General features: G+C 38.1%; 1 protein-coding gene across 1 annotated transcript; it reads right to left on the reverse strand.

The window, feature by feature from the left end:
* Positions 1–570: 570 nt before the first annotated feature.
* LOC122662506 (casein kinase II subunit alpha-2-like) lies at positions 571–11,702 on the reverse strand. The gene is made up of 10 exons (XM_043858161.1): positions 11,288–11,702; positions 11,048–11,177; positions 8,874–9,068; positions 6,917–7,074; positions 3,085–3,175; positions 2,348–2,413; positions 1,865–1,947; positions 1,703–1,766; positions 1,527–1,595; positions 571–784 (listed from the first exon to the last, which is right to left on the reverse strand). The coding sequence occupies exons 1-10, from the start codon at positions 11,638–11,640 to the stop codon at positions 725–727; spliced, it is 1,269 nt and encodes a 422-aa protein (XP_043714096.1). The 5' UTR covers positions 11,641–11,702; the 3' UTR covers positions 571–724.
* Between the last annotated feature and the right edge of the window lie 552 nt (positions 11,703–12,254).

The raw sequence follows: 12,254 nt of genomic DNA on the forward strand, positions 1-12,254 counted from the left end.
TGTCTTATCCACAAAAGAAGTAAAAAAAAAATTGAGAAAATTGATTATAACTAACTTCTACTTTCCATCCCAAAAATTGGTAACTGGCTAAATATAATTCTTGGACAAACAAACAATGAATTTTTAATATATTCTCTCTTGTTTTTCTCAGTATAAACAAATAATAATAGATGAAAATTTTCCATTTCAAGCAACCAAACAGTCTCAAGGACTAGAACAATAGTGGACAGGTAACAACACATTTAAGAAGAATGAAACCAAACACAAGGTGGAAATGTTTACTGATCACTGAAATCATAACACCTGAAAAAGTTCCAAGTCCAAAAAATCAATCCACCAAAAATAAAAATACTACCAATAATTATAGGGATTTTCTTATTGACACCTCTTCAAGTGTCAAATAATCTGTAACCCCATTTTTTTGCCCTCTTTAGTACAACACTTTCTCAATGAGAAATTTTATCATACATAACAATGACAGTTCTTGAAAATGGCATAACGGTAAGTCACTTTCAAATAATATTGAAAACCCCTTTTTACCCCTGAACATCTGGAAAAAGATGAGGGAAATTAAAAGGTTATATTTTCTAAATACACCTAAATAGGTGTCATTCAGACAATCCCATAATTATATCCCATCCAACATAGAAAAAACCTAGAGACATCCCATTATTGATCAGTAGTGGAACCCAATCCAATTTTGGATCAGGATGTAGGATTCAAGCTATTGGGTACGAGTCCTGCTGCTTTCTGCACTCCTCACTGGAAGAAAATAAGGATGGGCCTGCATAATATTAAAATTGAACCAAATAAGAAAATAACTCATGGCAAAAAAAATCTACACCATGCCGGTTGGAGAGGCTATCCAAGCAAGCCACTTATTTCTGCCCTATGCAGAGGTGAGGCTGCAATTCCGACCATTCGATAACTCAAGAGATGGTCTGGATAGTCCACCTGTCAAATACCCTCCATTTCCATGCATCTCTGTATTTGTCAGCCATCCATATATTAGCATGCACCGCTTTGACAAGGGAACAGCGGACCCTGGGGTCCCCATCTATCCACAAAATTACAGCTCCACCTGACCTGCCACAAGGCAAAACCAAGACCCACCTAGAGAACCTCCCCGCAAAGGCCTGCTTAGAAATACCCTGCTCACATAACTCATTGTAGGTTGAAACAACAAATGTAAAGCCAATAAACACCAGGAAGCATCCTGCTCTGCCTTTTATGGCAGGACAGCATGAAGGATCATACAAATGACATATCTAAGATTTGGTAGAACTTAAGAAATGGTTGCTTTTTATTGGTAGGTTCACACACAGATCTTTCCCCAACCCACCCTTCCCACCACCCCCAACCCCTGGGTTTTTTGAACCTTTCTTTTTTTTTGGGGTGTGTGTGTGTGTGTGTGGAGAGGGGGGGGGGGAATTACAGTTGGGCCACGTCCCGATATCATCGGCAAGGGGCACCTAGTTCAGGCTAAATAGATAAAGCATTTTAAAGAAAAATAATGAGGACGCTACCATTGCTTCTTTAGCAGTTGGCCTTTCTTGGTGGTCATATCGCAGCAACTTGTCAAGAAAATCAATTGCCTACACACAGAAAATATAAATAAATATAAGGCCAAATTACAGACCACACCAACTATGATAAGCATATCTCAAGTTTCCAATCACAGATATGAGGGATTCAATACAACCTCTGGAACTGCTAAATGTTGATTATCAGCATTAATGAACTTCGTCCATGGCTTCCTGCTGTGTCTGAAACAAGGAAAATTCTTCCGTTTCAGAGGGGGAGGAAAAGAAAATGTTTTTTTTTTTAAAAAAAATCCATAAAATAAAGGGTATATATTAACAACCTCCCAACAAGGGCCTCAAGGTGTGGGTCCAACTCCAAATGGTATTTGTTCAGATATGCATTCAATTCATCGGTCCCAAGTACCTGTGGAAGCCAAAAATAATAATTACTACTCTGAAGATTTCCCTTTATGCCCGTGTAACTAAGTGGGCATGGAGTGTTGAGGAGTACCTAGCATGGCTAATGCAGGGTCAGGCTCATACGAACAATATATATGAGGACTCGAATGAAAACTATACAGTAAAACTTGGCAGTAACTATTTAAAAAAACAAAACAGTTAATCTGCGTCTCTTTGTGAGTGCATCTACACTTCACTACAGAATGTCAAGCATGCATCCAACTACAGATTATCTATTTTACTACAAAGAAGTATATTATGTTGGAGAACAAATATTTCTCCACATTTGATCCTGTGGCTTTTACCAACTACCAGTTAGAAGGTGGATCAAATAGGTACTATGAGCTTCTAACGTCAGCACATACCTTAGCTATTTTGACCAGTTGATCATAATTATCATGCCCGTAGAAAAATGGCTCCTTGCGGAATATCTGTCAAGCAAAAGTACTTATTGAGGCCCAAAGGACAAAACAGAATTATGTCAGCAAAATACGAAAATCTGGAACCTCCTCCCCCATTTCCTCTCATGGACTAACATGCATGCAGATCAAGATCCACGAATCTGTGGAGTCACCAGAGAGATCTTCCGCCACACAAATTAATGGCTAAGATCCTTACAATTGGATAAATGAACTTCCTCAAAACCATTCGATAATTGGTCCATAAAAGAACAATCCTATATAAAGACACCCCTTAAGGTGTCAAGTAATTTGTAAACTTATTTTCTTGCTCTCTTAATATAACACATTTCTTCTTTCAGTAAGGGTAAAATTCTGTCATTTCACGTGTATTTGAAACGAGTGTGAAACAGCTCTTGAAAGAACTTTTTTTGAAAACCTTTTTTTACCCAACCTAAAGAACATTTGGGAATAAAACAAGGGGCAATCAGAATAAGATTACATATTCTAAATACACCTATAGAAGTGTCATTCAGACAGACCCAAAGATAAAGAACATTTCTCAGGCCAAATTTAGGGGCATTGGCGACCTACAGATTGAGGGTCCAATCCAACTTGCATATGCACGACTAAAAACAGGTGACAATATTGGAAACGACATCTTGAAGCACAGGATAAAGTTTTACTTCCACAATGTAACTCACCATTCCAGCAAACATACAACCAAGGCTCCACAAATCTAAAGAATAATCATAGTCTTGTAAATCAACTAGAAGTTCTGGGCCTTTAAAGTACCTGCAAGAAAAGATGAAAAATGCATCTAGAAATAGAGCAAAACAGGGCTAAAAATACGAATAGCAAGCATAACTCAATATGTAATCCAAGCAGGTCATCATGATTGACAAATCTGTTCGATGAGATTAAATCAACATCAAACTTATAATTAGAAACATCTTCTGAAAGTAAAATAAAAACAGGATCTTCCTCAATCAAGTGAGCAAACAAAATAACAATAATACCCTTGAATCTAAGCAGGACCAATGCAAACATTTAAGTGATACAATCAATCCCATTTTTCAAAAAATGTATTTGCCTATGACATAGCATGCATAGTATCTCCAAAAGATCATCCTCATAATCTATATGGCACATTTAAGAAAGAATGCTACTGTCCTTTCATATGAAGAAGCTAAGGGAGCAGTTTCTTTAGTGGAACAAAGGACAGGAAAAAGTACCATGGGATTAAGGTATCCTTGATCGAAGAACAAAGGCCAAGCTACACAACACACCCAAACTACAAGCCCAGCACCCCCACCAAAAATAAAGCTACCAAATATTCCATCAGTATTATATTCCATCAGTATTACCCCACTTCAATCTTAAACACAGAAGAATGACACAGGAGTGCTTCCTTGGACTGACACAAACCCATTTGGTAGCCCAAACCGAGTCCAAAATTAGTTTTGGTCCAGTAGGATACTTAGGAGTTTATTAATTTCGGGTTATCTTGTAATCTTTTATTTTATGGTATTTTATTTTGGGTTAGCTACATAGGAGATTTGCTTAGGTTAGTAGTTTCCTTGTTTTACTGTCCCAATTGATAGTCGTTTCTATTTTTGTTTTAGGTTGGAGTCTTTTCTTCCTCTTTAAATACGTGTAACCTCCGCTGATACAGTTGCATTAGACATTAATGCCGTATGGAGGCCTTTGCGCAAGCTTGGGGGGGGGGGCATACGCCATACGGTGCTGGTAGCAGTCCAATGGTTGAAATTGACCTTTAGGTAAGTATATTATATGTTGGGCCTTTTTTTGGGGGGGGTTTCATTGTCCAATCCAGGACAAGCTCTGTGAGAGCCGCTTGAGGTGGTATGGTCATGTCCAACGAAGACCCATAGATGCACCAGTAAGGAGGAGTGACCAGATTCAGTTTGAAGGAGCTAAAAGAGGTAGGGGCAGGCCTAAAATGACTATTGGACAAGTGGTAAGAAAGGATATGCATGTGGTAGGGCTCGACCCTAGTATGACCGCGGATAGAGTTGTTTGGAGGACAAGGACCCGTGTAGCCGACCCCTATAGGGAGATGTTCCTGGGATACTACTTTGACTGTTGCTTAGACTTTTTCCTTTAGTAACTTTATTTTATCTTTTTTACTTCCTTTTACTCCTTTTTTTTATTTTTTTATTTTTACTTCTCCTATTTCTATTACTGTCACAGCCTCTCTTCGGATCCATGTAGCCAACCCCATTTAGTTGGGAAAAGGTTATGGTTGTTGTTGTATTGTAATGTGCCTAATTTATAAAACCATAAAGTGTAGATAAAGTTAGTACACGGAATTAGTAGTTAAGTTGAGTGTTAGTTAAATTAGAATTCTTAATAGCTAGATAGAGTTATGTTTTAAATTTATTTAATTTATCGAATGTGTGAGTGCGATTAGGAGCTCCTTTTATGAGTCAAATTAGGAAACTTTAGAAGGTCTTTATTAATGTAATACACCCGCTTCAATTAGAGATGATTTAAGAAAAAGAAATTTTTTTTAGAGTTTTGGTGTTGTTGAGCAGTGCACAAGGGATCGGTCTCCCAAACCTAATTTATTCTCCGCTTCTGTTCTCTTCTTCTCTCTTCTTCCTCCCAAGCTGATCAACCTCATCTCTTTTCCCTCCCCTTCCATTGATCTGATTTTTTTCCTTAACGCAATTGCTTCCATTATCTCAGACCTGATTACAGTTTGTTCATTGAGCCTGCTTGCATCTAAGATCTATAATCTGGATTTTCAGATGGCATTATGGATTCTTACAAGGTTTATTTTCTTTCAAAAGCTTCAAGCAAATTGGGAATGCCTACAAATAGTTCGTGAGAATCTTGATGAGTGTCGACGGCAAGAAGAACTGCGGAGTCGGATGCCGCTGCCCTCAGTCGAACGACTGGATGTTTCCTTCGATAAATTGATCTCAGTCGTCGAACAATGGGTGGAAGAACAAGAAGATAAGCCACCAACGATGGAAGACCAAGTAGCTCCAGTTATCATTTAAGAACCAACCGTGGAGGAACATACACTGGTTCATCTTTCAGTCGAACGAATCAAACATGTGCTTCCACATTGTGACTTCAACAATAGACTCCTTATCACTGATTTTGTACCATTGGATCGTGGTCTAATCGTCGACTTCACTAGAGTGGGAGGGTGGATGTTGATCTTGCATTGAAGATCATCCCATTGTACAAAACTAGAGGAGATTGAATGAGAAAAGAGTTATGGTTGAAGGTGTGAGACGTGGCAACAGTGAGAGACCATGGGTGAGAGGATGAGGGGCTGAGAGAGCTGATCCTATCCCCCCTTCTATATCCCCTATTCCTGCGGCTGATTTGCTCAGATTTGATTACTTTCTAATTTCAGCCTTTTTCTTATATTTTGTGTTGTGGGTTTAATTTGGGGCTAGGTTAACTCTAACCTATTCTTACATTAAAAGGGCTAGGCATGCTGATGAGAAATAAGTACGCTAGGAAGGGTCAACAAAGTAATGTGCAGGTGGAGAGCAATTTGATCAGCTTGGTGGAGTATTGCTTGGCAAAACTGACAAGGCAGAGTAAACAGCATATATATATAAAACATATAATATTTGTGGACAGATAATCTAGCAATACATAATGGTCAACAGGTAGCAACTCAACTTTTGGCGAGGACACTAGCACTTTTGTTTCATTTAATAAACCCATTGCTCTCCACAACATTTCAATAGAGTATACCACTCAATTCGAATTTAGCACCACAATGAATGAACATTACAACTATGAACTTTAAACCTAACTACATAAACAATGACAAACACCTTGTACTCGTATACCACTTACTTCGAATCTATCTCCAACCATGAAACTGCTCAAAACAATGTATTCTAACCAATCACCTATACAAATTCTTAATTCAGCATAATCAATTTTTTTGCCACTCACGAAGTGAATGATCCAATCCTTCACTCAAATTTTTTTTAAAAAAAAATTTTGTTCAATATGTTTAATTTGCACACCTAACTACATAAACAATGACAAACACCTTGTACTCGTATACCACTTACTTCGAATCTATCTCCAACCATGAAACTGCTCAAAACAATGTATTCTAACCAATCACCTATACAAATTCTTAATTCAGCATAATCAATTTTTTACCACTCACGAAGTGAATGATCCAATCCTTCACTCAAATTTTAAAAAAAAAAAAAATTTTGTTCAATATGTTTAATTTGCACACAACCCCCCCCCCCCAAAAAAAAGCGATAATGAGCTCAATATCATACAGCACCTATAAATGACAAAAGTTCCATTATCCATCGAAGGCCAACAAAAAAAAATGCCATAAATTAATTAAGAAATAACTTAGACGGATCAACATGATAAAATTTAACCAAGAAAAATGGACAAAACCATTCAATCAAATCTATTAGCTATGGACAGGGATCAACATGATAATATTTAACCAAGAAAAATGGAAATTATGGAATACTTCCAAAAACATTCAATGCAAAGTCACAAACCAACCTTGAAGCGACCCGAACATTGTACTCTTTTCCTGGATGATAGAACTCTGCAAGCCCCCAATCTATAAGACGGAGCTTACGCTGCTCATGATCAATCATTACATTGTGGGGCTTCACATCTCGGTGCATAATACCTTGTGAGTGGCAATACTCTAGTGCCTACACATAAACACGCAAAAAACTTAAAGATGAAATCAATGACCCGAAATTCCAAAAGAAAAAAAAAACTCATAGCAGAAAAATCAACAATATGGTCAAGACAAGATAGTAATGACGCAAATGAAAAGGAACAAATCTGAAGCATAAATCAACCAAAAGTAACAAATGAATAACATCTCATAGTGTGACAATTTTATTATGAGAAACATGGTGATCAAAGAGATTATGAGAGGAAAGTTGGAAACAGAATTCTTATATTAACATTCAAACATTCACGCTTCAATAATTCAAAAGAAAAAATTGACTCATTTTCTTAATATTTTTCATTGGAGTTTTGTAAAGATTCCAAAAATTTCGGGCTGAATTATTCAGTTCTCTAATTAGCAAATTTGCCATAAAAACTTAGCCTAATACTCTGTGTTGTCAAGGGTATCTATAGTATTTCTAATATGTGCAAGTTCTGTATCATAGTTGTCACTCTATCAAGGTATAATATTGTTCAACCGATAAATTTTGGTTTCAAATAAAAAGGTTGGGCTTTAGGAATTGCCTTTCCCATTTCTTTCTTAATCTTTCTCTTTTCCTCTTCTATTTTCCCTCAGCTGAATAACAGGACCTCTGACCTCTGACCTCTGATAACAACCTGGTCTTAAATCTACCAGGCCTTAGGAAGATTCTCAATAGAAGCATAGGTTTTCAAAGAAATTTAGAAGCCTCCCCACAGGCAGCAGCCATAGTATAACTTCTACCAGAGTTTGGTTGATCTCACAAAATCTCAACAAAAAACCATGTCAATTCCAGTCATTCAGATGTCCCATGACTAATTCCTAAATTAAGAACACAACCAAAAAGTGCACCAGCTTCAGCGCTTTACCCACTTCTAGTAGAACTACTCCTTACAGACCCAAGCTCAGTTTAAAACTTATGATCACAGAGATTAAGTAATAAAAATCAAATATTTAAATCATCTCGACCACATAACTGATTCAGTACTCCGAATATGCAATTTTCTGATTTAGTATCCTGATTTCAAGCCCTTCTTCAATGTTTGAGATCCTTTGCACCAGGCATAGTTCGAAATATCAGTCAAAACCAGTGAGATTTCGCAAAATATTTCGGTTTCGACAAAGTTCGAAACGAAATTGGATAAGACTGAGTAGGAATGTAGGGTTTCAGCCAAAATTTCAGTTTCGACTTGCAGCTACTTGTTACTTTAAATGTATGCATATATAATATATATGTATCACACACTAATTGAGTGTTATGGAGTTGCATTGCACTACCAAAATCTTACCTTGACAGGTTTTCATGACATCATAAGAAATAATGATGTTTGCTGGCACATACAACAGGATGGAATTCACTTCTTTTCTATTAATTGTATTTTCCTCCAGTCCTCCACCCCTCTGTAGGATAACTGATGAGGATACTATTTCATGCACAACTACACAAACATTAGGTGTACATTTCCTTTTTTCTGTTAATGATATTTGGTTGGACTCCTGCAAGCTTCTACAAAAGGTATTTACTACAAGAATGAGGATGATTTTGGATAGTCATTTCACATACAGAATTACAGATGATGGTTTTCTCAAGAAATGGTAAACTAATTATAGATGAATGTATCAACTCAAGGATAGAAGTAAAACATCATTTCCAAAATACTGAACTAAACTAACTCTTTCTTCAAATTAAGAAGCATAGTTACAAACATACCAAAGAATATAAATGTAAGGTGCACGTTTCCATTCTCTTTTCCTCAAAAATAACTCATTAAGTATTGACAAGTAAAAGCTTGCCTTCAAAAGTTCGTAGATGTAATATCGAGTATCGTAGTCTGTTAACGTTGGATAAAGCACTTTAAAATCCGTATTGTTCACATATTCAAATATGAAGCTAGGAGTCTTTGATTGCTGATCTCTGACAATATCCAGCAATTTCACAATATTAGGCCCTCCACAAAGGTTCTGCAGTATTTTAATCTCCCTCTTGATCTGCATTACCAAAGAGCAAAAGTAAGCTTGGATTCCCAAAAAAAAAAAAAAAGTCAAGGATACTATGCACCAAAGAGATAAGATAAATCTGATGCATAAACTTCATAAGCATAGATATGAATGAATCAAAGGTAGTCATACAAACGATACAAAGAACCGAACATTTCAAAAAGAAGTATCGGATCGTCCAAATCGCCCGATCCAGATAGTTATCATTCCAAAATGATCTGATCTTGGATTGGGAATGGATCGCCAATATACTTTATTTCCTTGTTAAACACTTCTACCAAGGGCACTGCTCGACAAATTAAGTTCTGTTTAGGAATTACAACTGGAATGGACAATCTGGTTTAGGCACCAGCATATAAAAGAAGGTCACTATATGAAAACCATCACGGAGAGTACTCATGGAAGCGTACTGCCATATTTCAGAGTATAAACAAACTTTTGAATTCAATATAAGCAACAACAATTAGTCTTTTCGTGTCGAGACTTGAAGGCCTAACAGTTGATTTCCTATCAAAATGCTTTTGTCCAGACTCCAGATGATGACACAGTGCTGCTGCTGCTGCTGCAGACAAGAAGAGGGCATAGACCACAGGCCATCTCTCTTGTAAAAGATTTATTTGCATAAAAAATTGGACATTGATTCTCACTGAGGCTTCCAGAGATAATCAATGTAAGTATTCTTCTAAGGTCAGACCCTTGGGAGAACTAGACTGGCAGTGACATGACAAAGGAGTTCAAAATCCTTTCTCTAGGTCTAAAAGCTAATCCAAGAAGTGGGGCTATGGCTCAAAGATTGATTGAGAACAAAACAACTTTAAAAGAAATATAGACTTCCAGCAAAAGCAGGCCCCATTGAACTCCCTTTTTTTCCAGTTCATCTCTCTGACAGGTACATGAAACATATACAAGACGTTGATGGAGCATCAAGGGTAACTACTGCCACCAGTTAACATGGAGGTAGAGGCAATGTCAAAGACGAAGACACGAAGGCAATTTCCCCTGATGCTCATTAAACATAGTTATCAAGGCGTCGCCATGGCGTCCAGGTTCCTTTGTCGCCTTTGACGCCTAGGCGGACGCCTTGCCACCATGGCAGTGTCGCCTATATTTTTTTCCCTCTAAAACGCCATGGTCGCCTTCCCACCTTGATAACTATGATTCCAATAGTTATATTTCAACGGCTCTATTCCAACAGTTAGTTCTCTCTTTCTCTATATATATTTGTGTTGTGAAATATAGAGAAGCAGAGACAAGAATAATTTGAATCCAATGTAACCTCTTGTGGTGAGTGAGTCTCACTTTTAGGTTGAACGAGTTCCCAATTGAGTTTTTGGGGTCCTCCTGTGATTGAGTGAATCCCACACTTGGGTTGAGTTAGTCCCCAAGTGACCCCAAGAGTTAAGCTATGCACTCTAACCCTTGTTATCTTGTACTTGGTTTCTTGTTTTGGCAATAAAACTCTTCTATATGTTTTTGAGTTGCATCAAAGAGGAATCAATTTTCAGCTGGAAGCTTTATTCAGAACTCTAGGGGTATTCACGAAACTGATCCTTTATCCCCCTTCTGGCCTCCACTCTTCATTAGTCCTCCTCAATAAATAACTCAGTATTGAAGAGGGCCTGATCTTGTAGGTCATAACACCCTTGCCCACAAGCTTGCCACGGGCATTGTGAGGAGAGAGAGCCCATGGGACTCGGGCACCAAATTGACTGAAAGGTTGGATTGATTGGTGGTTTCTGCTTCCTTCCGGTACCATGCTTCTTAATTTAATAAAATCATTATCAATTCAAATGCATTTTAGAATTAATTACAATATTTGAAAATGAAATTTATTGTAGAAGAATAAGACCAATAAAGCAACATAGAATCAAACGCGTTCATATTTCCATTAAACCGCAATGTCAAAGCACAAAGAAAGGAAAGTGAGAAAAGTTACAAGAACAGACAAGGACTGACGCAGGGGCGCGCACCTTCTTCTTCTTTACGGGTTTGAGGATCTTTATAATACATCGCTCATTGTTAGTGCAATGGAAACCTTCGAAGACCTCGCTGTACTTACCCCTTCCCACCTTCCTAACCACTTCATAATCGTCCTGTTCCCTGCAAAAAAAAAAAAAAAAGCAAAAAATGATCAATCTAGTCATCAAAATTAACTAAATGATTCTTTTTGTTGTGCATGGAGATGGATGGTCTCATGAAAAAACAAATACCCCCATTGGACAGCGAGTGACTCGTAATCCCAGTATTCTTTAGGTCGGAGTACATTAACATCGGCATGAACCCTAGCCTTTGAAGCGGCACCGGGCCTGCGGATAGATTTTCCTATTTTCTGCGCCAGGTTTTCCGTTAGGGACGACGAAAGGCGATTACGCAATGGTGGTTCTTGCTCTGCGTAAGCGAGTGGAGACACGCAGAAGATCCTCCGAAGGCCTAAAAGAGGTACTCTTTCGGTTCTCAGCGGTAGACGATTAAGATGTGAAGAACGAGCAGGAGCAGCAAGCGTTGCGAGGTAAAAAGAGATTATACGATAATCCTGAATTAGGCGGATGGGCCTTACGGCCATGAAAAGGAGGTAATTCTTACCTGCTAAGAAAAGGAAAGAACAAAGAGGCCGACTCCCCCTCTCCCCTCAACCTCCTTTTCGTTGCTGAAGTGTTTCACTTTTTGGTTTCTATTCCTTACCCCCTCTCTATCCATCCGGATTTCTTGATTCAATGATGCAAAAGATGGACAATGAAAAATGGAGCGGGTCGGGTTAACCGGTGCATTCTTTTTCACGGTTCAAGACTTCAAGGTATATAATATTCATATCCGTATCCGTATCCATATCAATAGTTCATTATTCTCGATACTTCCTAACAATACCGCTAAAGATTAGAAGTCTGGCTTGGCCCAAACTAGCCTCTCACTTCCCCCCTCCCTATAGTAAAGGCTGATTAGGGTCAGCCTAGTCTGGCTCAGGGGGCGAGTCAAGGTTAGATTTTTCGGGCCTTGAGTAAGGGTTGGGCAAAGCTTGGGTCCAGTTAAGGGGACCAGGGTTGGTCTAGGGTTTTAAAAAGTCTGATCCTATTGCAATTCTACCAGACATTATATCATATTTTCTTGGGTTTTAAAATTTTTCTTCACTGTGGATGGAGAGAAACCAACAGCTGCAGTTTCATAGTTATTCTCCTTACA

Source organism: Telopea speciosissima, chromosome 5 (genome assembly GCF_018873765.1).
Source record: "Telopea speciosissima isolate NSW1024214 ecotype Mountain lineage chromosome 5, Tspe_v1, whole genome shotgun sequence".
NCBI lineage: Eukaryota > Viridiplantae > Streptophyta > Magnoliopsida > Proteales > Proteaceae > Telopea > Telopea speciosissima.

What these genes read in the sequence shown, in the direction of transcription:
- LOC122662506 (XM_043858161.1), bottom strand. Translation starts at nt 11,640, where the DNA reads ATGGCCGTAAGGCCCATCCGCCTAATTCAGGATTATCGTATAATCTCT. An exon ending in TCACTCGCTGTCCAATGGGG is followed by an intron (nt 11,178 to 11,287) that starts GTATTTGTTTTT and finishes TTTTTTTTGCAG; the next exon opens with GGAACAGGACGATTATGAAG. An exon ending in AATGTTCGGGTCGCTTCAAG is followed by an intron (nt 3,176 to 6,916) that starts GTTGGTTTGTGA and finishes CTTTTCTTGCAG; the next exon opens with GTACTTTAAAGGCCCAGAAC.